Source organism: Argopecten irradians, chromosome 8 (assembly GCF_041381155.1).
Source record: "Argopecten irradians isolate NY chromosome 8, Ai_NY, whole genome shotgun sequence".
Taxonomy (NCBI): Eukaryota; Metazoa; Mollusca; class Bivalvia; order Pectinida; family Pectinidae; genus Argopecten; species Argopecten irradians.
The window spans coordinates 41,653,657-41,680,166 of record NC_091141.1 but is presented as its reverse complement, the minus strand read 5'-3'; the positions used below and the strand labels follow the sequence as shown (position 1 = coordinate 41,680,166).

General features: G+C 36.2%; 1 protein-coding gene across 1 annotated transcript; it reads right to left on the bottom strand.

Moving 5' to 3' along the window:
- Position 1: 1 nt before the first annotated feature.
- LOC138329910 (glutamate receptor ionotropic, kainate 3-like) lies at positions 2–26,326 on the bottom strand. Its single transcript, XM_069277194.1, has 23 exons — positions 25,880–26,326; positions 18,098–18,253; positions 17,496–17,732; positions 16,364–16,554; positions 14,365–14,418; positions 9,625–9,724; positions 9,017–9,183; positions 8,600–8,734; positions 8,274–8,399; positions 7,912–8,088; positions 6,968–7,271; positions 6,715–6,749; positions 6,229–6,315; positions 5,904–5,906; positions 5,658–5,660; positions 5,298–5,364; positions 4,933–5,004; positions 4,538–4,611; positions 4,204–4,206; positions 3,749–3,796; positions 3,241–3,277; positions 2,878–2,909; positions 2–1,857 (listed from the first exon to the last, which is right to left on the bottom strand). The coding sequence occupies exons 1-23, from the start codon at positions 25,962–25,964 to the stop codon at positions 1,684–1,686; spliced, it is 2,367 nt and encodes a 788-aa protein (XP_069133295.1). The 5' UTR covers positions 25,965–26,326; the 3' UTR covers positions 2–1,683.
- Between the last annotated feature and the right edge of the window lie 184 nt (positions 26,327–26,510).

The following is a 26,510-nucleotide window of genomic DNA, read 5'->3' as shown; positions in this document are numbered from 1 at the left end:
ATATGTTTCTTGTTTTATTTACGACTTTCAGAACTATACAGCAAAGTAATGATGATCTTTAGGAGTTTTCCACCATTTTAGGTCATCTGTTTTTACGCCATCCGCCAAACGTTTCATTTAAATAGCTTCTTTTCAATAACAGAAAGTCCTAGGGTACTCATATTGGGCCTGCATCGTGCTGACACGAAGAGGTATAAAGTTTGTTAAATGAATGGCAATCATTCAAGGTCACAAGAATCTAAAGACTAAAATCTTTAAACGACTTTTTCCCAATAACCGTTAAGCTGGGATGAAGGGCTAATGAGATTGTTAACAGAAATGACTTTGACCTTCATTCAGGATCAAAATGGCTAAAAATTTCAAACGACTTCTTGTCAATAAGACGCCTAGGTATCCCTGATATTGGGGCTTTAACATGCTGGGTTTGAAGGGCTACCAAGTTTGTTCATATGAGTGACCTTGACGTTTAAAGTTTTATGTTCAAGGTTGGCCCTAAATGACCTTAGTTGTCGATGGGCCGTAAAACTCAAACAAACAAATCATTTAAGGTCACGGGTCGAATGGGCTACATTGTTCTATTATATGCTGTTTTTTATTAATAGTCAGATGACCAACTTTTGTTTTCGCTTAAATACATTTACGGTATTCGACACCTTATAAACGCCTAATGCTTTGAAAAATGGAAAGAGTTTGATAGGACCAAGAAAGTGAATTGGAGGCCTCAAAAAGAGGGATGTAGCGTTTATTGGGATGGGGTGATTATTGGATCGAATACGGTAACTATGTTTTGGGCAAATTCTCATTCTGAATGTTACTTCTAACACAGATTTCCACTAAAACCTTGGTTTCACCAGTATATAAGTACTTGTACAGTGATACGTTATCAAACAATAAAAAAACCTTTTACTTCATCGGTGTAAAGTCAGTTCTTCAAGAGGATCACAAATATACCACATCCAAAACGAAAACATACTTACGACATTATTATACAATGATTAGTCGAAAGAAAACACAAGCGCACACATTATGATCTTGTCATTGTCCGCACAACGGTCTAACATGACAGAAGAATTCCATTACAAACACCCAACGATATTGACTAGCTTTCCAAGACGTACGAGGGGTCATACTCCTTGACAAACTAGGAAGAACAAAATTCTGTCGACTTTGATGGACAACCATGTTCTTGCAAACACTTGTTTAATAATGGTATTTTGGAAAATAACACATCTAAATGGAAGCATTATTGATGTGTCGATATCGGCACACACGCATGGCTGAAATGAGATTAACGAGGCGAATATAACATTAAGACCTTGACGACAAGTTGACTTCTTGCATAGATGTTCGCAATTAAAAAAAAATCATGCGGTACCAAATACACATCTTTATATAAACACATATGATATTTTGAATATTGAGCTCGTTTCCATAACAGTATTACCAACCCCTTACTATAAGTATAGCAGGTTTTAATTGTAACTAGTGATACGGTCGCTCTTCTAGCTTTGCGCTATGAGGAATTTCTCTTTAGCTCTGTCGGTAGAGCTGCAGACCAGTAAGTCCGGGGTCGCGTGTACTCTTGCCCTGTTACATTTGGTGCTGTGACCAGGACAACTACAACCTGCTACACTAGTACCATATTCCTCCTTGATGAATACACAAAAGAAGAGCAGGAAATGCTCAGCTCTTGTCACCATTTTCATTATTTCGTTCATTCTGGACGGCTAGATAAATCCGTTTACATATTTCCACGAGCACCCCGAGCGTCACACTGCAGCCGAGAACAATAAACACCCCGACCATGTTTTCCAGCTCCAGCTCTCCCGACAGCTTCACGCCCGTCTGCTCGTTTAACTACGGTGGAACAGTTAGAGACGGGCTCCCACCATCTGTAGCAAATAAACACGATAAGTCATCTTTAGATTAGGTTTTATATGAACTGTAATTTTTATTGCTTCCTAACAAAGATTTCTCACAAACCGCTAAGAAGGCGAAAACCTTGTTTCACCAGTATAAAGTACTTGTACAGTGATACCTTATCAAACAATAAAAAAAAGAAGGAACAATTGTCGGTTTGTGGTAAAACGAGTCGCTTTGAACCGAAGCTGAAAACAAATATCCACATCCAAAACGAAAACATACTTACGTGGATTCATTACTAAGAAGTTCATGATTAGATCGAAAGTTTTCCGCACACAAGCGCACGCCTGGAATATGACAGTCTTAATCACGTCAGTGTTCTAACAACACATGTACAACGAGTCTAACATGACTTCTAAGAATTCCATTGCAAAACCCAACCGATATTGACTAGCTTTGACGTACAAGGGGGTTTGTACTCCTTTACAAAAAAAATAGGAAAGGAAACCAGTACGCCTACAAAAAAAATTCAAAAGTACTTTGTTTGTGGTGACAACCATGTTTCTACAACAAAAATGGTCAAGGAAAAATCTTTAATAAGAACCATGTTTTTGGAAAAAAACACATCTGAATGGAAGCAATGGCATTTCAACATGTGTGTGCCTGACTATTAGACGCACACACACGCATGGATCTACTGAAATGAGAGAAACGAGGCGAATAATAACACGCTGTCGTTAAACTAAGTGTTCCTTGACAGACAAGTACATTGGCAGTCAGATTCAAATTTCGCAATTGAGAGTAAAAAAAATCATGCTGTGTACCAAATACACATCTTTACATAAACACATATGGTATGACGTGGTTTATGGTGAAACTCGTTTCCATACAAAAAAATAGGATACATACCAACCGCCTACAACAAAAAATACACAAGAGGATACTATAACGTGGTTTGTGGTGAGAACTCAGTACCACCTACAAAAACAAAATACTCTCAGGATACAATTATACGTGGTTATTGGGTGAGAATCTCTCGGTACCGCCTACAACAAAAAAATACACACATTAATAAGCGGATTACAATCAACGTGGTTTGTGGTGAGAAACTCGGTACCGCCTACAACAAAAGGATACAACAGAGGATACAATTAACGTTGGTTGTGGTGAGGAACGCGGTTCCGGCCTTACAACATAACAAAGGGGGATTACAACAAAAGGGATACATTCAAAGTGGTTTTGTGGTGAGAAACTCAGTTACCACCTACAACAAAAAATACACAAGGAATTTTTTATTTTTTGGATATAAATCATACAGTGGTTTTCTGTGGTGATGACACTCAGTGCCGCCTACATCAAATATATACAAGTGGATACGTTCAGCTTGGTGTGAGGTGAGTACTTCGGTACCCGACTACAACAAAAATATACACAAGAGGATACAAATCAACGTGGGTTTGTGGTGAGAACTCAGTACCACACTTCAACGCAATAAAATACTACAAGAGGATACAATCAAACGTGGTTTGTGGTGATGAAATACTTCAGTGCCGCCTACAAACAAAAAAATACACAAGAGGATACAAATCAATCGTGGTTTTGAACTCAGTACCGCCTACAACAAAAAAATACACAAGAGGATACAATCAACCGTGGTTTGTGGTGAGAAACTCAGTACCGCCTACTACAAAAAAGAGGATACAATCAACGTGTTTGTGGTGAGAACTCGGTACCGCCCTACACAAAAATACACAAGAGGATACAATCAACGTGGTTTGTGGTGAGAGAACTCGGTACCCGCCTACAACAAAAAATACACAAGAGGATACAATCAACGTGGTTTGTGGTGAGAACTCAGTACCGCGCCCACTACAACAAAAAATACACAAGAGGATACATCAAACGTGGTTTGTGGTGAGAACTCAGTACCCGCCTACAACAAAAAATACACAAGAGGATACAATCAACGTGGTTTGTGGTGAGAACTCAGTACCCGCCTACAACAAAAAATACACAAGAGGATACAATCAACGTGGTTTGTGGTGAGCAACTCGGTACCGCCTACAACAAAAAATACACAAGAGGATACAATCAACGGTGGTGAGAACTCGGTACAATCAAAAAATACACAAGAGGATACAATTGGTTTGTGGTGAGAAACTCACAACAAAAAATACACAAAAGTGGTTTGTGGTGAGAACGCCTACAACACAAAAATACACAAAAGGATACACAAGGATACAATCAACGTGGTTTGTGGTGAGAACTCGGTACCGCCTACAACAAAAAATACACTCAAGAGGATACAATCAACGTGGTTTGTGGTGAGAAACTCAGTACCGCCTACAACAAAAAATTACACAAGAGGATACAATCAACGTGGTTTGTGGTGAGAACTCAGTGCCGCCTACAACAAAAAATACACAAGAGGATACAATTAACGTGGTTTGTGGTGAGAACTCAGTACCGCCTACAAACAAAAAATACACAAGAGGATACAATTAACGTGGTTTGTGGTGATCACACATACAAAAGGATGTACAATCGACGTGGTTTGTGGTGAGAACTCACCGCCCCACCGCCTACAACAAAAAAATACACAAGAGGATACAATCAACGTGGTTTGTGGTGAGAACTCGGTACCGCCTACAACAAAAAATACACAAGATTATACAATCGACGTGGTTTGTGGTGAGAACTCAGTAACCGCTACAATCGACGTGGTTTGTGGTGAGAACTCAGTACCGCCTACAACAACAAAATACACAAAGAGGATACAATCAACGTGGTTTGTGGTGAGAACTCAGTACCGCCCTACAACAAAAAATACACAAGGAGGATACAATCAACGTGGTTTGTGGTGAGAACATCAGTACCGCCTACAAACAAAAAATACACAAGAGGATACAATCAACGTGGTTTGTGGTGAGAACTCAGTACCGCCTACAACAAAATACACAAGAGGATATCAATCAACGTGGTTTGTGGTGGTGAGAACTCGGTACCCGCCTACAACAAAAAATACACAAGAGGATACAATCAACGTGGTTTGTGGTGAGAACTCGGTACCGCCTACAACGACGTGGTAAAATACACAAGTGGATACAATCAACGTGGTTTGTGGTGAGAACTCAGTACCGCCTACAACAAAAATACACAAGAGGATACAATCAACGTGGTTTGTGGTGAGAACTCGGTACCGCCTACAACAAAACAAAAGGATACAATCAACGTGGTTTGTGGTGAGAACTCAGTACCGCCTACAACAAAAATACACAAAAGGATACAATCAACGTGGTTTGTGGTGAGAACTCAGTACCGCCTACAACAAAAAATACACAAGAGGATACAATCAACGTGGTTTGTGGTGAGAACTCAGTACCGCCTACAACAAAAGGATACAATCAACGTGGTTTGTGGTGAGAACTCAGTACCGCCTACAACAAAAAATACACAAGAGGATACAATCAACGTGGTTTGTGGTGAGAACTCGGTACCACCCTACAAACAAAAATACACAAGGATACAATCAACGTGGTTTTGTGGTGAGAACTCAGGTACCGCCTACAACAAAATACCCAGGATACAAACGTGGTTTGTGGTGAGAACTCGGTACCGCCTACAACAAAAGGATACAATCAACGTGGTTTGTGGTGAGAACTCAGTACCGCCTACAACAAAAAATACACAAGAGGATACAATCAACGTGGTTTGTGGTGAGAACTCAGTGCCGCCTACAACAAAAAATACACAAGAGGATACAATTAACGTGGTTTGTGGTGAGAACTCAGTACCGCCTACAACAAAAATACACAAAAGGATACAATCAACGTGGTTTGTGGTGAGAACTCAGTACCAACCTACAACAAAAAAAATACACAGGATTATACAATTAAACGTGGTTTGATGATGAGAACTCAGTTACCGCCTACAACAAAAGGATACAATCAACGTGGTTTGTGGTGAGAACTCGGTACCGCCTACAACAAAAAATACACAAAAGGATACAATCAACGTGGTTTGTGGTGAGAACTCAGTACCGCCTACAACAAAAATACACAAGAGGATACAATCAACGTGGTTTGTGGTGAGAACTCAGTACCGCCTACAACAAAAAATACACAAGAGGATACAATTAACGTGGTTTGTGGTGAGAACTCAGTACCGCCTACAACAAAAAAATACAAAAGGATACAATCGACGTGGTTTGTGGTGAGAACTCAGTGCCGCCTACAAAAAGGATTACAATCGAAGGATACAATCGAACGTGGTTTGTGGTGAGAACTCAGGTACCGCCTACAACAAAAGGATACAATCGACGTGGTTTGTGTGAGACTCAGTACCCGCCTACAAACAAAAGGATACAAATCGACGTGGTTTGTGGTGACTCGTGCCGCCTACAAACAAAAGGATACAATCGACCGTGGTTTGTGGTGAGAACTCAGTGACCGCCTACAACAAAAAATACACAAGAGGATACAATCAACGTGGTTTGTGGTGAGAACTCAGTACCGCCTACAACAAAAAATACACAAGAGGATACAATCAACGTGGTTTGTGGTGAGAACTCAGTACCGCCTACAACAAAAATACACAAGAGGATACAATCAACGTGGTTTGTGGTGAGAACTCAGTACCACCTACAACAAAAATACACAAGAGGATACAATCGAACGTGGTTTGTGGTGAGAACTCAGACTCAGTACCGCCTACAACAAAAATACACAAGAGGATACAATTAACGTGGTTTGTGGTGAGAACTCAGTACCGCCTACAACAAAAAATACAATCGACGTGGGTTTGTGGTGAGAACTCAGTGCCGCCTACAACAAAAATTACACAAAAGGATACAATCGACGTGGTTTGTGGTGAGAACTCGGTACCGCCTACAACAAAAGGATACAATCGACGTGGTTCTGGTGGAGAAACAATGGAGACGGAAATGACTTTATTGAATTGACAATTTGAAATGGAAGATTGAAACTGCCCACCAAACTTTGGCCACTTTACTCAATGTAATCCGTATAATCGCCTTTGGTATGTGATATTACTTACAAAGGGATGTCAAACTTTACCGTTCTACTTTACTGATATTTCACATTACCTTGCAGTATGACATTCAGGGAGTACCACATGCTCTCCTTCAGATCAAATTTCTGCTCAGCCGTCCGCTGAGTGGTGTCATACTTAGTCATAAGGAACAGCGACAGACCGACTATAAAGAAGAATATGGCTATCATAAACCAGAGCCCGATATCGAACGGCCAGAGGAACTGGAAGAAGGTCGGCTGGAGTGGCGGTCTCTTTATCAACATGCTGACAGAGGATGTAAGTATGGTGTTGGAGAACGAGATCTGAGCTTCTCTCTTTGACTTCACGACCAGACCGCCAATGGCTATGGCAGCATCCTGCAACATGTTTGAAAGGATTACGTATTTGGTTTTCGATATAACGTCAATATACCAGGATGGCTTTGACAGATACAACGTACTTGTGAAGCTTTCACATATACAATATACTCGTGAAGCTTTGACATATACAATGTACTTGTGAAGCTTTGACATATACAATGCACTTGTGAAGCTTTGACATATACAATGCACTCGTGAAGCTTTGACATATACAATGCACTCGTGAAGCTTTGACATATACAATGCAGTCGTGACGCTTTGACATATACAATGCACTCGTGAAGCTTTGACATATACAATGCACTTGTGAAGCTTTGACATATACAATGCACTCGTGAAGCTTTGACATATACAATGTACTTGTGAGATGTCGTTTACAGACAATTATCTCGTGCCTGGTTCCATTCACGGTGTTTTTACATAATCCGTAACCCCATTATAGATGTATTAAAACACTAGATACCTACCTATTTTTATCATTGATTAGGATTTGTTTAGTAACATTTGATTGGCTTGGTTTAAAAGTCAGGGTCATTTTAGGACATGTTAAAAAGGAAATTGCGATCGCTTTTTCCTTACACGGATTCAGGATTGCCGGTTCACAGATGACCTGCATCTATTATAATTATACACTCACCCCGACCATGAGCTTATGTAATATATCCTCCCATTCTTTATCCTCGTTCAGTCCAGCCCATTTGCCCCTGTAGGGGAGGATCTTGTAATCGATCCCCATTAGCTTCTTCAAGGCATCTAGAACGTCAATACAGAAGCCTTCGTGTATGCCGTTCCTTACTGAATAGAATGGGGGATCCTGAAAGGAAATAATCTTAACTATACGTGAAGTAAAATTTAAGCAGATGCAATCAATGTACGCTCGAATATCTGCGTCTAATGTAGAAACGGCGTTATAGACATCTTACAATACTAAAACAAATCTAAAGCAATTCCATTCAGAAAGGTTTCCGCAAATAAAAATAATAAGAGAAACTTGCTTACCTTTTTGGTGATGACTGTGAAGGTCATGCCCTTCAGACTCGTCCTGATGTCCCGAACTTCTTTTTGTTGCGTGCCACCGCTGCTTGTGGTGTAGACAGGATTTTCTAGGAAAGTATAGTTCCCTATCTATACAAAGAGTAAAACAATTGAGTAGACAATAGGACCGCAGCTGATTCACGGAAAACAGACTGAAAGAGGATGGCCATGAGGCCGAATTGGTATATGAAGGGACATTTGTGTTGTTTTAATTTCTACATTTTCCTTCTCTTGTTTGATCATTAATCAAAGTATAAAGGCTAAAACGTGTGGCTCGATGAAATACATACCTTGATGTTGTCTTTGATGGTAGCGTTGTTTATATGCTGTAGTACGGACATTGAGTAACTGGTACGAATCCTACTTTGTCCATCCTCTGTGTGTCCCCATATGTACTGTCCTAGTGCGCCCACATAAGTGTCAGACTTAAACAAGTCAGAAAAACGTACTGTTAATTCACACAGCCTCACAAAAGAGCGTGAAAACGGAAATTATATGTTCTGTGTTAAAGTCTAAAATTCACTCGTCCGCCAAACAAGCAAACTTAAATCATAAATGCAAAAAAGCAAACTTAAATCATAAATGCAAAAACAAGTTTACGTTGTTACTGCTATGTGGACAACTCACAAACAAAAATGATTTGACAACTCAAAATTCCAACTACGGTGTATTTTCCACATGCATCCCAAAGTAGACAATAAACTTACCCTATCCTCGAAAACTTCATTGAGCATCTTTTGGTTTCTGGTCTGGTTCTTCAAGGGCTGCCTGTCGCAGTAAGACTCACTGTGACCTCTCCTCAGACAGTGTCTAAGGATGGAGACGACATCCACCAGCAAACCAAGGTCTAAGCGGGATCTGTTCCGGAACTCTTCTGCACAAAACAACATCAGAGCATAGAATACGTGTAGACCAATTTATTTTCCAGCAAAAGAAAAACTTCATAAAAAAAAATTTAGTCAACACGAAAAGTTTCAAATAACGATATAAAAGAATATTCGAATCTAAATAGCAAAACATTTCTTCGTAAAACGTCGTTCGTTCTGGAAACGCGGAAACAAATAGTTGGTTTATGATAGTTCAGTTTAATGGTGAAGGCGATGTGGAGACAGCGAGGGGGAAATAAATAAAACAAAACAAAAAAACTTTTACTGTTTTATCAGTTCAAATTTTGTCAACCAAAATACAACGCAACAAACATCGTGCTACTCTACCTAGTTATAATATACTCATAAAATGACTAGTGATATAGTACTTATTATGAGAATTACAGAGCTGTATGATGATGAGTTGATTAGATTGGTTGGACTCGTACCTTCTCTATATAGCCTTGCCGGAATGGCTTCAGCGTTCAGTAGCTGTATGCCATATAGTGACACAGTCTCCTTCAGATGCAAAGTCAAGTCGGGAAAATCCTGAAAACGGTAAATAATTATATATATAGCGAAGAAGTATTTTCACTACTACATAATTGCTTGTTAAATCTGCATGCTTTAACGAAAAAAACCAAGTTTGCGCTATAACATGACATCAGTAATTAAACATTAACGTTAATACAATGTATTATGCAAAGTTAATGTAATGTTAACGCAATGTTAAGGCAATGTTAATGCTGATGTTAATGCAATGTTAACGCTGATGTTAACGCAATGTTAACGCAATGTTAAGGCAATGTTAAGGCAATGTTAATGCTGATGTTAATGCTGATGTTAACGCAATGTTAATGTAATGTTAATGTAATGTTAATGCTGATGTTAATGCTATGTTAATGCTGATGTTAACGCAATGTTAATGCTGATGTTAACGCAATGTTAATGCTGATGTTAAGGCAATGTTAACGCAATGTTAATGCTGATGTTAATGCAATGTTAATGCTGATGTTAATGCTGATGTTAATGCTGATGTTAACGCAATGTTAATGCTGATGTTAATGCAATGTTAATGCTGATGTTAATGCTGATGTTAACGCAATGTTAATGCTGATGTTAATGCAATGTTAATGCTGATGTTAATGCTGATGTTAACGCAATGTTAATGCTGATGTTAATGCAATGTTAATGCTGATGTTAATGCTGATGTTAATGCAATGTTAATGCTGATGTTAATGCTGATGTTAATGCAATGTTAATGCTGATGTTAATGCTGATGTTAATGCTGATGTTAATGCTGATGTTAATGCTGATGTTAATGCTGATGTTAATGCAATGTTAATGCTGATGTTAATGCTGATGTTAATGCTGATGTTAATGCAATGTTAATGCTGATGTTAATGCTGATGTTAATGCAATGTTAAGGCAATGTTAATGCTGATGTTAATGCAATGTTAATGCTGATGTTAAGGCAATGTTAACGCAATGTTAATGCAATGTTAATGCTGATGTTAATGCTGATGTTAATGCTGATGTTAATGCTGATGTTAATGCAATGTTAATGCTGATGTTAAGGCAATGTTAACGCAATGTTAATGCAATGTTAATGCTGATGTTAAGGCTGATGTTAAGGCAATGTTAACGCAATGTTAATGCTGATGTTAATGCTGATGTTAACGCAATGTTAATGCTGATGTTAATGCTGATGTTAATGCAATGTTAACGCAATGTTAATGCTGATGTTAATGCTGATGTTAATGCTGATGTTAACGCAATGTTAATGCTGATGTTAATGCTGATGTTAAGGCAATGTTAATGCTGATGTTAATGCAATGTTAATGCAATGTTAATGCTGATGTTAATGCAATGTTAATGCAATGTTAATGCAATGTTAATGCAATGTTAAGGCAATGTTAACGCAATGTTAAGGCAATGTTAATGCAATGTTAATGCTGATGTTAAGGCAATGTTAATGCTGATGTTAATGCTGATGTTAAGGCAATGTTAATGCTGATGTTAATGCAATGTTAATGCAATGTTAATGCTGATGTTAATGCTGATGTTAAGGCAATGTTAATGCAATGTTAAGGCAATGTTAATGCAATGTTAATGCTGATGTTAATGCAATGTTAATGCTGATGTTAAGGCAATGTTAATGCTGATGTTAATGTTAATGCTGATGTTAATGCAATGTTAATGCAATGTTAATGCTGATGTTAATGCAATGTTAATGCTGATGTTAAGGCAATGTTAATGCTGATGTTAATGCAATGTTAATGCTGATGTTAATGCTGATGTTAATGCAATGTTAAGGCAATGTTAATGCAATGTTGATAAAACGAATATAATATAAAATCACAATGATATCACAATATATTAGTCTTTCGTGAACTTTTGGGAGAGAAAAGAAAAGTTTTTGGGAATGAAGAAGTCACGGGGTAAAAGGATAACATGTCAACATGCTTGTCCGTCAGATATATAAAAGGACTGTAAGTGTTTGATAAACATGTCTTCCCAATAGGTATGGTCTCTAAGCGATCCTTTCCTCTGATGTAAAACACGTGAAATGACTGTTCATGGACTTAGCTATATCCTCTGATGTTGTTTTATTTATAGTCTTCTACCCTTCTGATCTGGGCCCAGTTTCATGAACATTCCTTAAATTTAAGGAACTTATGTAAAGGAGCCTTCTTTAAAACCTGTAATGCTTGCCTATGGAGAATTTTAAGTTAAGGGATTCCTTGAAGGAATGTCCATGAAACTGGACCTTGGTATTGAGGATAGGGTAGTTCACCTGACTGATGTTGTAGTCAGCTTTCCAGATGGTACAGTGATATTCCCAATTGATGTAGCTGTGTTTGTGTTAGAGTCATCATATTTCAAGAATGAACTTTGGTCTAGTGTTAATCTTGTCAGTCAGATCCTTTCCATATATGTATGTGGAATGTCTTCAGGTCAGCGTGGCACGATTCCCGGTCGCTTTATACTGGACAAAGACCTGCTTTACAATGTAAGTATTTTGTTTAAGTTGTTTCTTCCATCTGATTGCAACCTTGGCCCTTTTTTGATTATATAGGGTTTTGTATGTCTTGCGCTATGATTCCTAAATAGTGGAAGTTATTACCTTACTGTTGTACGTGTAATTTTGATATTTATAACAGTTCATTAGGAAATGTTTGACTGTTGTAATTGTAATTTTGATAATTATAACAGTCCATTAGGAAATGTTTGACTGTTGTAATTGTAATTTTGATAATTATAACAGTCTTTAGGATATGTTTGACTGTTGTAATTGTAATTTTGATATTTATAACAGTTCATTAGGAAATGTTTGACTGTTGTAATTGTAATTTTGATAATTATAACAGTCTTTAGGATATGTTTGACTGTTGTAATTGTAATTTTGATATTTATAACAGTTCATTAGGAAATGTTTGACTGTTGTAATTGTAATTTTGATAATTATAACAGTCCTTTAGGATATGTTTGACTGTTGTAATTGTAATTTTGATATTTATAACAGTTCATTAGGAAATGTTTGACTGTTGTAATTGTAATTTTGATATTTATAACAGTTCATTAGGAAATGTTTGACTGTTGTAATTGTAATTTTGATAATTATAACAGTCTTTAGGATATGTTTGACTGTTGTACTTGTAGTTTTGATAATTATAACAGTCCTTTAGGATATGTTTGTTGTAATTGTAATTTTGATATTTATAACAGTTCATTAGGAAATGTTTGACTGTTGTAATTGTAATTTTGATAATTATGACAGTCCTTTAGGATATGTTTGACTGTTGTAAATGTAATTTTGATATTTATAACAGTTCATTAGGATATGTTTGACTGTTGTAATTGTAATTTTGATATTTATAACAGTTCATTAGGAAATGTTTGACTGTTGTAATTGTAATTTTGATATTTATAACAGTTCACTAGGAAAAGTTTGACTGTTGTAATTGTAATTTTGATAATTATGACAGTCCTTAGGATATGTTTGACTGTTGTAATTGTAATTTTGATATTTATAACAGTTCATTAGGAAATGTTTGACTGTTGTAATTGTAATTTTGATAATTATAACAGTCTTTAGGATATGTTTGACTGTTGTAATTGTAATTTTGATATTTATAACAGTTCATTAGGAAATGTTTGACTGTTGTAATTGTAATTTTGATAATTATAACAGTCATTAGGAAATGTTTGACTGTTGTAATTGTAATTTTGATAATTATAACAGTCTTTAGGATATGTTTGACTGTTGTACTTGTAGTTTTGATAATTATAACAGTTCATTAGGATATTGTTGACTGGTTATTCATTAAATCATGTAATTAAAACACCAATTTAAGCCCAAATTTGACTTAATTGTATGAGCATGCGACATTAAATTAAGAAAACAACTTTTGAAAGACAAGAAAGAACTTGTAGAAATATTTGTAATAGACATTGAATAAAATGAGTTTTTTCTCATATGTTCCACAGATCGGAATCCATGCGCGAGACCTATAGGGTATTTGTTTTTGTTAGTGAATGGATCTGTAGGCGCCAAACCAACACAGGGCATTCACACTCTGACATACTATTCTGTATTCCCTGGTGACATATTCAAATGAAGCATTGCCTCTTTTCCATACATTGATACAGATACATATTTCCCCCACTTCTCTCAAATGTCATGGTATTCTGGTCCTTTACCGATAACGGATAATTTACTGGGAACATTTATGGGTGTCTGTCCCATCGGAAAATATTACAGGGATGTCAGTAAACATATGACATACATTTCAAAGAAATCTTTATACATAATTCTCCATATACTCAATTATTTATGCTACACACTTATTACGACTATAATGCCGTTTAATGTTATTGATTTCGAAGGTCGTTCACCCTAATGTACTTGTCGCTAAACATATACAAAATAAGAAATTGCTGTTCAATATTATAGATTTGTTGAATTTATATCGCCAAATACCTAAAACAAACAAAGATGAGGTAAGGAAATGTTAATACACACCCAAACCTGTTTATAAAGACCGCCCAGGTGCACAGAAAAATGGTCTTTATATATACACAGGGCAATATGTGTTGAAATGTACTAATTTGGACGGCGGTCTTATTGATCAGGTGGTCTTGATACAGAGGTGGTCGCCAAGGCAGGTTTGGCTGTATATACTTACTAGATAGGTGATAAACCAGCTCCTGGAGTAGTGGAGGAGGTGGTGGTCCTCAGCCTGTAAGTATAAATACATTTCAGTAAGATAGCACTATAATTTAAGAGAGGAAGTCTCTAAGCATATAAATGAACCTATATGCGATGTTGATAATAAATTACTAAAACTCATTTTATGTGATAATTACTGTTATTTCTACGCTCATAACTCCAAAATAATCAAAGACTGTACTATAAACATAAACTCGGTTTACATGATGACGAAGCAGAAGACATGTATTCTTCATACGCGCATGGTCCTTGTGTTCTTTTGACAGACTTAGTGTGTTCAAAGTTCTGCCCCTGTTTTATCGACGTAGATTCAGATTGGATATTAAGGCATGCTTTAACATTACATATCTCTTGATGTCATGAACTCTTAAATGTTATTAGTTTTCAATATCACATTTTGTCAAAACGGCGGGGGATGCAACAACGGAAAAAAGTAATGAGACATGCTATTGGATTGTTGATGCTCGTTGGATCGTGACCAAATGACACATTTATCATTTTTTTTGTCAGTCGAAATAGGTGGTGAGAAGCCCGGAGGTGAGTACACCACTGGGTGCTTGATGATCGTTTATTATATTGATCTTAGTGATTCCCACTGGCTGCACGAACACGCAATGTCTGTGGATTGTTATAATTCGGTTAGTCCTGATTTCCCTGTGGTGTGCAGACTGGGGGTGTATAACCTATGTACATCACCATGTCTGTGCCCTTTTGTGTACGATCCATCTACTCCTTATTGTATTCAAATAGATTGCTCGTCTTAATAAATATGTAATTTATATTTCCAATCAATGATTGCAACTAAAATGCGACAACAATACCTAATAGTCTAATTTTACAAAAACGAAAATCAAGTCGATTTTTAATATTTTATATTAAATTGACATTTAAATATTATTCAAATAATATCATAAAGATGCTCCATCGCCGACAGAGCAAAAAAGATACTCATCATCAAATTTGAAAATTTCTAATAATTGGTGTTTTGTGCATCGTAGCATGTGATATCGTAGCAACGATTTTTTACGAGATGCAATTAATCATTTTTTAATATTTTAATCTTGAAGTAAAATGAGAAGCTCAAACTTTTCAATGGTGGTACTAGTGTAAAGTAAATACATATTGCAACTAAAGAAAAATACTGATTCGTCTGTTCCTGTTTTTGTTAGAGAAAAAAATACTTTTTGTCAGCGGTGGTGCATCTTTAACTGAATTGACGTAAATAAAGAAAAAAAAGAGTTTTTCTAAAACATTATTTGTGACAATTATGTCAACTTATGATAATTGTCCGTGTAAGCATGACGACACGCTTCAGTGTCTTTATCTTCGGGACAGTAAAACACTGCTGTTATTTACAATCTGCTGTTACTATTGGAATCACTATATCCACAAGGTACTGTCTGATGAACTCTAACCTAGAAAGGCAGACGACTGCCAGGTAACCAATTAGTGCAGACAATTACTTATCACGGTGTGGTCTGATTATCTATTTACATTGCTTGTCATAAAGAACTACATCATACCCGGTACCGCAATACTGAAAACTATCTATTATACATATAGAATATCTTACACGAGTGGCTATGTAATATGAAATAACTCGTTCAATAATTTGATATTCCACGAGCTTTTATTGCGAGTGGCATATCAAATTATGTAACGAGTTTCATTTTACATAGTCAAGAATGTAAGATTTTATTTATTACAGGAGTTTTATCAAAAGAAATATAAGTGAAACTTTTAATTTCGTCTCTATATAAAATAATAGAAATCCAGCTCGGGTGAGACGCTTCCGTCTACTGAGACAATCATACGACGTCATTTTATAGATTATGACGTCAAAACTACATGTGACGTCATGGTAGTGTTATTACACATGTGTCTTACGATGTTTATGACATGGCCGTGATAGATACATAATAACATGCTCACACGACAGGAAGAGGAATATTTACCGCTGCTATGACATGCTGCACCACTTCTTTATCCATGGAATGAAGAATGAACTGCCTCATCTGGGCCTCACGGAGCTGGGTCATTGTCTGCCGCAATTCTAGGTTGCCGCCGTTTGTGATTTTGGAGGGTAGTAAAATCGGCCAAGCGAATATTTCACTGTTTCCGAGAGCCAGCACGGGCGAGAAGTCATCTAGACAACATATATTACCCAGGTAGAGACATGTGAGGCCCTTAATGCATCAAAGTGTCTTATTTCACCTAAAGAAACGTCAATGCTAAAAGAGTCCAACAGACCACCCTTGTACAGTTTACAAGGATTTTGTATTCTTGTTATACAAACATTTATGTCAAATCCTGGTTTCAGTATTATACATATCTAGAGGTGCCTGTGTAAGAAGAATAAAAACAATGGTAGTGTATGTTGTGATATCTCCAGAGGTGTCGTATTGTATATCCTTGATACTCCAGAGGTTACTATCACTGACGTTATATCCACCCTGGATTATCTCATAGTGAAAGTGAAGGCAGCAGAAAATACAAATAAATTGATAATTTAATCAATGTACTGTACATCAAAAGAATCGAATAACGATACACCGTGGTTGACTGTGTGGCTTGGAAGTTGGGTATCGCTCTCTATGTAATCTTCAAATGAAGTCTCTGCTGGCCTATGGTTGGTCAGTGTGTTTTTCCTGAACCGCCTTCAGTTTTACTATGAGAGATAGTCCAGTGGTGGATATAATGACAGTCATTTTAACTCCTGGAGTATCGAGGATGTATGATAATCAAAAATGAAATATGATTTGTATTTAGACATAGAAAACAACTGTTGCTGATTTCTGAAAGAAACTGAAATTCTTGATCATACCTCGGACAATATAAGGAACAAAATCTTTTACTATATGCGATAAAGAATGTAGTAAAACTTATTTTTGGCAGCTGTAAGCCAAATTGTACATCGACTACTTTTGAAATTCTTAAGCCATTTAGTTTATGAAATTGATTTGAAAGAAATGCAGTGTTCGAGAAATTAATGTGTTTATATAGAAATTTTCTTTTTGCTGAATGTTTGGATCACAGAAACTCAAATTCCCTGAACATTATTATGAATCACGAGTTTGATGTCCATACCCTGTGAAAGGAAGGCGACTTTTGTCCATCCCAGCGTCCGAACGATCTCCGCGACAGCATTAGATAGGGATTTGGTGTCGGGGAGGACCGGGAGAGCCCTATCAGATTTCTCCTGACCTTCACTTGATGACGTCACCAAATGAATTTGTCTTTTAATGACGTAATCCATTGACGTGAAAACGTCGATGAAGGGCCCAACAGCAATGACGATTTCAGGGTTCGCAAATATATCTAGGGCTGCAGAAAAAAATCAAATATTTACATAATTTGCTTAAATATCAATTAAATTTTTTTATTAAAGTTAAGCTATTCAGTAAAAAGAAAAAATAAGATTTTTTTTACTCTGGCTTTTAATTTCTTCATCGATTTTGTTGAAAAATCACCCTAAATCAAAGGTATACGTTTGTATAATGATGTCATCACATAGCCTCATCTCCATATAAAACTTGATAATAGATATTAAACCATTCCTATAAGTACATTTACTCGCCTTATACTTTTCTACAAAGATGCCCTGTAACGTAAGTATTCATCTAGAACCATACGACTAAGCATTTCACTTTTGAAAACTGCTATTCCATCGATAGATGACGTAAACCCACCTGTTTTTAGACTTTCGTACACAGTTGTACCATTGCTGTTGTCGTATTCCACAGGTGTGAACCTAACCTGACAGTAATCCTTATGACCTTCCTGTAACACTTCCGCTACTCTCCGGTAATCCTCAATCACAGTCTGGCCCTTTCTGCCCAACACAGCTGTAAAACATGCATAGAAACACACATTATTACCTATTCTTACACCGTTAGTTAGACGATTACCGCTAATTGAGGTGAATATATTATATCGTGTAGTCGCCAGCCCCTCATTTCAGCCATTTTCACACGTAAAATCTACACGTGATCAATGAAGTAGAGTACGCTTCCCCTTTTGAAACACCATGTTATATTCATAATCATCTCACTTCAGACATATTTTGGTTTATACTTTGATAAATCGATTTATCATTTGGATCACAGCTTGCTTTTATTTCAATTAATCTCACTACAAACATATTATGGTTCATACTTTGATGAATCGTTTTAGAGTTTGGATCACGGTGTTGTTTTTATTTCAACTGGTGTAATTATTTTCTTATTCTTTAAAATTACAGAAAGAACTACATATAAGATTACCACAACTGTAACTGCTTTAAAAATTTGTTATGTTTTTCAAACACGATAATTTGTGATGTACAATGCTAATTTTAGCATCTGCCGTGATCTATTACGAAATCTGGTTGAAATTACTTGCAGTCTTAGACGGCCGAAACAGCAGTCCCTAACAACAGCTTTGATATTTCCATTACATCAATAACGATCTTAGAAGCAATATATAAACTTAAACAATCGCAGTTGATCGTTATTGAAGCGTAACCGCACAACACCTTATATAATACCTCATTATAAATTATAACGTCACGGTTATCGCGCATGCTCATGAAGAAACTGTTCCTACTATGATGATAATTCATAGACAATTTTTTATTGAATGTTTAGGTATCGAAATTGCTTTAATTTCATGGTTTTGGATGATAGATAATAATCTCGATTCGAAATTGATGAAGCACGTGAATGCACTTTATGGTGGATTAGAAATAGTGAAGCGAACATTCATCATTACATAACTGCAGAATGAAAACAGCTTAACGGTTCAAATGCAGACATGTAATGAGTGATTGCATTGATATAAACTATGGCAAAACTATATAATAACAATATGGTTAGAATATGACTAGGTGGGCATTTATGTATTGTATTGCGTTGTAGATGGAGATAAGGATTGTCACATTTGATTCCCTCGGTTCAATGCTACACATGTTTCCCGAGTTATATTGCAATGTTAAAATCCGCTTTTTATTTCACTTACAGTACCATGGGAGTGACTTTTAGTTGTTTGCACAGTTTGATTTGAAAGGCAATCCATTGCAAACATGGCCATTCCCTATTTGATTCACGATTAATTATTATTGCAGTCTATCATGCCATATGGCATTCGCGCGCTGGGTGGCTCTCTGCGGATGTCTCTTAACATTACATAGACAAGGAATTTACGTAATGGAATGGGTATTTCGATTACATAGATTAAAATATCCAATTATTGTCAAATGTTCTTATGCGTTTAAATAAATGAACGGATATGTAGTAGTCCTGAGTAATAATGACACTTAAGAATGGTCCCTTGTAAAGGCTAATATTTTACACTTTTTGAGTAATAGCGTTAACAAGAATTGTTAACGGATGGAGAGATGAAAAAACGGACGGACAGACAACAGACGGACGGACCACGGACGAAAAGCGATTTGAATAGCTCACCATGATGAAAACTAATAATGTGATTTGAAGAGATTTCTTTATTCTCGCTGAACCACGTCACATTTATTATATCACACATGGTCTATGATAGTTCCACGTAGCAACCATCAAAGTAATTTCACATCACTTCAAGAGCAAATCAAACAAGATCACTTCGTTTCTGTTCACACATAATTACTTTCATCTTAATTATTCATTTTTGTAGCAGAGCAAACATAGCGCAAACGTTGCTATGAAGTAAATTAATTAAGTTTTGAACGACGAAAAAATAAAGGAACGGGATTACAAATCATATTTACCATTGTGCTTGGTGATACAATATGCAAGTAAGCCGTTAAAAATTGTAACGGCTGCATCCATTGCATGATCGTAAAATGCTACTTAACTTGGAATATTATCGTTTCTCTTCTTTCTATTTGATTTTCTTGTTCCTTACGTCTTCCTTGACGCCGTGTCACTTTCGGCATGCGTTGAGCGCTCGCTTATGCAAGGAAGCTACTGGGTTCTGTCCCCTGGTTGAGTCTTATAAAAGTGGTAGTTTCTGGTCATGCTTAACGCTCAGCATTAAGGAATTGGGACGACTGGTTTAACTGTTGTCAATATGATGTGACCTGGTGTGGGGTGTTGTTTTGTGTCTTCGGTACATGCTTCAATGAGGGATGACTATATAAGGGCAAGAGTTCTAGTATTAACAAATACCCCACACGAATATACCACAGTCTCCCGAAACATATCCTCAATACTCAAGCGGTTCCGATCACTCACGATCTCTACTCCCTTGGACTATCTCATAGTAAAACTGAAGGCAGCTCATATGAAAACATCTGAACCAATCACAGGCCAGCAGAAAATTCCTTTGAAGACTACGGAGAGAGCCACGCTCAACAGAGTGTAACGTTATAGGTTCTTTTTGACGTGCATCAAAGGACTAGATTGCCTGTTCTGTTCTGTTGTCTCCAGTTTTATTATGAGATAGTCCGGGGTTGTATAAATCATAAGTGATGGGAAACTAATTAGGAGTATCTAGGATGCCCGAAACTACATATTGGGTAGACCGTCCTTAAATGACATAAGCTGTTGATTGGACGTTAGGCAAAATAAACAAAAACAAAACAATCCAAACCAAACATGATGGTATTAGTCGATGTTGGTGTTGCTTAAAAGAATACTTGCCTGGTCGTGATCAACTTTCTAATAAAAACATTGGTCGAATTATATTCACCATAATCATCTGCTTCGTTAATGTTTGGTGGAATGTGGAGTTTTTATGATGCGTGGTCCGAACTCTCCATGTGCCTCGTCTGACATGAACAACTGGTTATATTGACGAATTTATGAGAACAATGAGGTACCAGTGCACAGTTATAAATCATTTCCATTATTATTTGACGGTTAGGGACTCGAGCGTCCCAACAGTGGGACACACCTCTGACGCTATAACAACTGGAGGAGTCTTTTTCTAATGGATTAGTCTCAACCGTCAAATAATTGTTATAAAGTGACATTTTGAAAATATATAAATATACCAGAAACCAATACCAGCCAGAATGACACAGTGCATGGTATATGAGAAGATGATTAAGGAGAAGGACATTTAATTTGTTAATTATTAAAATATTTCCTGTAGTTTAGATAAATCATTATCATCAGCTAATGATAAAAACATATAGGCTGATATTTATTTTTTGTAATTCAAATATAATTTCCTGCAATTTAGATAAATCAATGGGTAGCAGCTAATATATAAAAAGACTAGTTAAACAAATTAAAATCAATTACTACTGATTTTACACGGGCAGAGAAGCTGGGAAGGTTTAGATAATGACCACCATCAGGATGAAACATAAAATATACAACTTGCAAATATCCAACTCTCCTTGGTGGACAGAGTATGCCCTTTGAAAGGAAAGCGATCCTTGAAATGGTAAGCCAGGTAAAATGAGATAATAATTATAGTACCGGTGTTCTTAACAGTTACAGAATCTTAAGTTGTTAAAGTCGAAAATGTCATTTATATTACGTATTTTACCACTACTGGTATAATAATGGTTTATTCTGAATGATAGCTCACTGACTCCATACAGGTAAAGTATACGGCATTGTTTTATAATGTTTTTTGTTTGTTTGTTTGATTAAACTAACATCCTAACAGCTAAAGATGGCCTTCCGTGTGTGCTTTGTGTGGTGTGTATGAAGTGCGTGGTGCTTGTTTTTGCTATATTCGTGGTGGGTCTTCTTGTAAGCTAAGCAGGAGCAGAAACAGATTTTTTGGGACACAATTTATTATTTAAATATTATTATCTTTAATTAAAATACGAAACTCAAACTTCTCAATGGAGGTAATGGTGCAAAGAAAGTAACTTTTGTAACTGAAGAAAAATGCTCAATCGTCTGCTTATATTTTTGAAAAAAAATACCATTCGACGGTGAAGCATCTTTAAATTAACGGAATCGTTCTTTTTTCTTCCATTTTGATAGAAAGTTCAAAAAGTAATATCTTTATCAACTTTTTAAGTTCAATATAATAGTTTACAATTCATTCAAAGGTTTCGCCATTTTATCCAAACGTGAAATTCCTATCCTTGTCGTAAACAGAAATATACCTTGACGACGTAACACTTATCATGTTTACTCTGGATAAGTGATTCCTAAAGTGATTCCTATTTATTTAATGTTCAGTGCTAACGTATTACCCGACTAGAGCGGTTGCCATTTTGGCGTCCTTCATACCTCTTAGCGAGCATTGATTTGGTGTCACAACTGTTTGGAATAGATTCGTCCTTCATGATTTGTAATGTTTATCAAGGTTTGGAGCTATCAGAGAAATTAGGTCTAAATGAATTGATTGTCCTTTTTCATCCAACAGTCCATGTGATTTAGAAGTCGAAAATAAACTGTTCGCAAAAGGCTTTTGGAAAGATTATCGATTTTATAGATTTATCTAAATTCATTGAATACTTTTTTTAATATTGATACATATTATAATTGATTTGGTCTGCTGTATTTTGGTTATGTAATTGTGATCAGTAAAAATCCATGGATTCATTATTGTAATAATCTATCAAAAGTCAGTTTATAATGAATCAACAACCACGAAAAAAAAATACCTCAACATTTAAAACAGGTCATTATTTATGCTATTTTCATTTTGTAAGTTATATGATAGTTGTAGATAGTAAGTTCTGAGAGACAGAGAGATGGCGTCACTGTGTCGGTCAAAGAATCAACAACAATCAACTTTAAATCATGTCAGAAAACACAATGAAATCAAAACAGTTCATAAATCTTATTATTTTATGAAATGCAGATTAAAAATGACAAGTTAAATTTGTCACTACTAGTATTGGAGTGTTTCCCCCTGCCTTCATTATACTCCCCATACATGCTGTTCTGTTCTATCCCTGTCGTGTGTCAGGCCATTCTGGGCTATTCAAACACTGACTTCCTCGGGAGTTACAATAGCGGAATGTGGAGAATCCTATCGATTTCTATCTGGTTTTATGTCCCTTAGGTTTGCAATGTATTCAAGTGATTTCAAAACCAGTTTTCATGGCAGTAGTCACTTCATCAACTATGCTGTGGTAAAAATAATAATAAAAAAGTTTGTGACTGCTGCCGTATGAAATGAAATGAAGGTTGAGAGCAAATACAAAATGTTGCCGGACTTAAATCATAAACCACATCCTCCCATAAAACAATACTGAGCGCAATCCAATTGTGATTCGGTGTAATAAAGACACACACAGCGTAATAATGGAAATTTCGCTGTAGTCCGTGCAAACAGTTCGAGATTTTCTGTTGTGACATAGCCATATATTGTGTGCTACGTCATTGATCTTGTTTATTCACCACATGGTTATAATTGGCGTGCTCTATGAAACTACATGTCTATTACACAAACCACATGCAATATTGGTCGTAAAATATTTCATATAAGTTATGAATACTTGATGACACGTAAAAATAATCTGGTGTCTAACAATTGTCAGAATTAAAAATAAACGGCCTCTGTGCCATGTAAAAATTAGCTTTTAATCATATTCTTATAAAGGCCGGTGTAGGATCTTTAGATTACAAATTCTGAGACTTCTAGACATAACAAACTCGTCTAAACAATTATGTTTGATGATGTGACTTTTTTGACTGATGGAGAGTGGAGAGTTCCTTGAGAAATACAACTGACCGATCTACTGTCTTCATATGGACACTCAGGTCAGTAGACTACGACTTTTTCCATTGATTTAAGATGACATATATGTGTTTACTTAGACCTGCGTGATCGACCATCTTCGATAGTCGTGTGGTTATTATCATTGACGTATATCCACCCCTGGACTATTTCATAGTGAAACTGGAGACAGGAGGGGGAAAAACTGACCAATCAATTGCCAGCAGAGACTCCCTGTTAAGATTTCAGTGAGAGCGACCTCCAACTTCGAACACAGTCAACCACAGTTTACCAATATGTGATTTCTTTGATGTACATCAAAGGATCAAATATCTTTTGTTTCTTCTGAACTGCCTCCAGTTTCACTATGAAATAGTCCAGTGATGGATATAACGTCAGTGATAGTAACCCCTGGAGTATCGAGGATGGTGATCGCCTTGATCTAGTTTTAGTAGGACTCGCGGTCATGTCATAACAGTCGTTAATTGAATGAAGGATAACTACGCCGAATGTATGAATAATTTATCTCCATATACTGGTATGTATATAAGGTATTGTAATGCAGTAAATGAATTACAAAGTATTCATATCACTTGTATATATAATCTAATTTTCAAACCGAACCATAACGCTCTGCTCCGAATCCGAATAAAAATGATAAGTGAATAGAATTGAAAGCAACATAGTAACTAAATACAAAATACATATATAGACAGTTAATGGCCTTTAATGCATGATCTATATAGCAGTTAACTTTTGCATCAGATCGTTGCCTAGTGACATAGTTTTTCTCGAAGTAAATCAGAAGTACTAAAATAATATCTATACCAACTTTTTTTTCTATAAATTACAAATGAATCTTCTCCATGTAAATGATAATTTTGATCTTAAATTTTTGAACGTTATGATTGAGTTTTTAAAAAGATTTAAATATAAAATATTAGAACGATAGAATTAATGATACGTACACGTAAGCGGATAGAAAGACTCATGTGAAATTTATTTGAAATTCAATTGAAAACCTCACATGACTTGCACGTGAGATTGGACAAAAAAGGCAAAGTTCACGTGGGAATGTTGACGCTCACTTGAATTCCACATGAAGTTCACAAAAAGCAAGCAAGAATAACAATGTTGTTTGAAGGAATGTATTTTTACAGTTTACATACAAGCCTGTCTTAGCGACCACCTCTTTTAAAGACCACCTACTTAATAAACCACTTTTCTGAGGTTTTAAATGACCAATTTCTACACAATTACCCGTGTATAGGACCACGAGGCTATGTAGATCATGTTTCTCTATACCTTGGATGGTCTTTATAGACAGGTTTGACACTACTATGCGATATAACAATCTGATTTTTGTAAATGAAAAATATTCAAAGAAAATGTACACTGGATGGACATACCGTTAAACAATAAGGGTTTGATTAAAACAACAAAAAATTACGACAGTTTCCAGAAACATCGTTAGAAAATAAACAATAGCAAAATGTCAACATCAATTTATTTGGGCAGAAATTATTCAAAATAAGACAAAGAATGTTGTGGAAGCTGTGAATCACATGCCATGGAAAAAGATAAATACTTACTTGAAAAAAAAATATATAAACGAAAAAAAATCCAAAATATAGTTATAGGGTAGAGGGCACACTCACGTGACAATTGAGATTCATACCTCCGTTAAAATGCCAATATAATTTTTGTTTGAGCAGAGATTATCTCAATTGAAAAACAAGAAAAAGAATTTTAAAAAGATTTACTTGGTAAAAAACAACAAGACAACAAAAACAAACAAAAAAATCCAATAAGTGGTTATAGGGTACAGGACACAATCACGTGACAATTACAGAGGTTCATACCTGCGTTAAGTAGATAAGAGTTTTCCGTTGATCCGGGTGTGAAGACACAACTTAGTACAAGTACAGAATATAATGAGGACATCATCTTTCCTTGATAAAGTCAGTTAATAACCACACTGTGTCTGACAGAGACTGGAAATAAAACCCCTGTTCATATCATGCGAGCCACGATCTCAAGTGTAATGCTCTTTGAATGAAGACACATTGGAGTTTTTCGAGATTTGCTTTTCTGTTTCTGAATTAAACAATGAAGTAAAAAAAACCACTTGTCCTTTACATATTATTTTGTTGAACAAAATAACACTCATCCAATATCCAAAATAACGAAACAAATTATCTTTACAAATTGTCTTCTAATGCTTCTGGATGAATATAGTACAGGTGTATTTTTTACTCCGCACCTTCAGACAAACCCTCTGATATTTTACCACAAATTTGTTCCAAGTTAATGTTCACAGAAAAGAATGTCTGTCTTCCATGTTGGTTGGTGTTCGTTTTACACATTAAAATGTTCCGCACGTGCGATGACCGACACAACAAGACCTTGTTATGACCTCGGTGAGAAGGAGACAAACTCGTAGGCAAGCTCATGCATAATTGTTGACATTCCTCGTGGGAGGAGCGCCTCTTA

Coding starts and splice junctions, on each gene's coding strand:
- LOC138329910 (XM_069277194.1), bottom strand. CDS start 25,964: ATGATGTCCTCATTATATTCTGTACTTGTACTAAGTTGTGTCTTCACA. Junction 9,184..9,624: donor GGCAAGGCTATATAGAGAAG/GTACGAGTCCAA, acceptor TGTTTTGTGCAG/AAGAGTTCCGGAACAGATCC. Junction 8,735..9,016: donor ATGAAGTTTTCGAGGATAGG/GTAAGTTTATTG, acceptor GACTTGTTTAAG/TCTGACACTTATGTGGGCGC.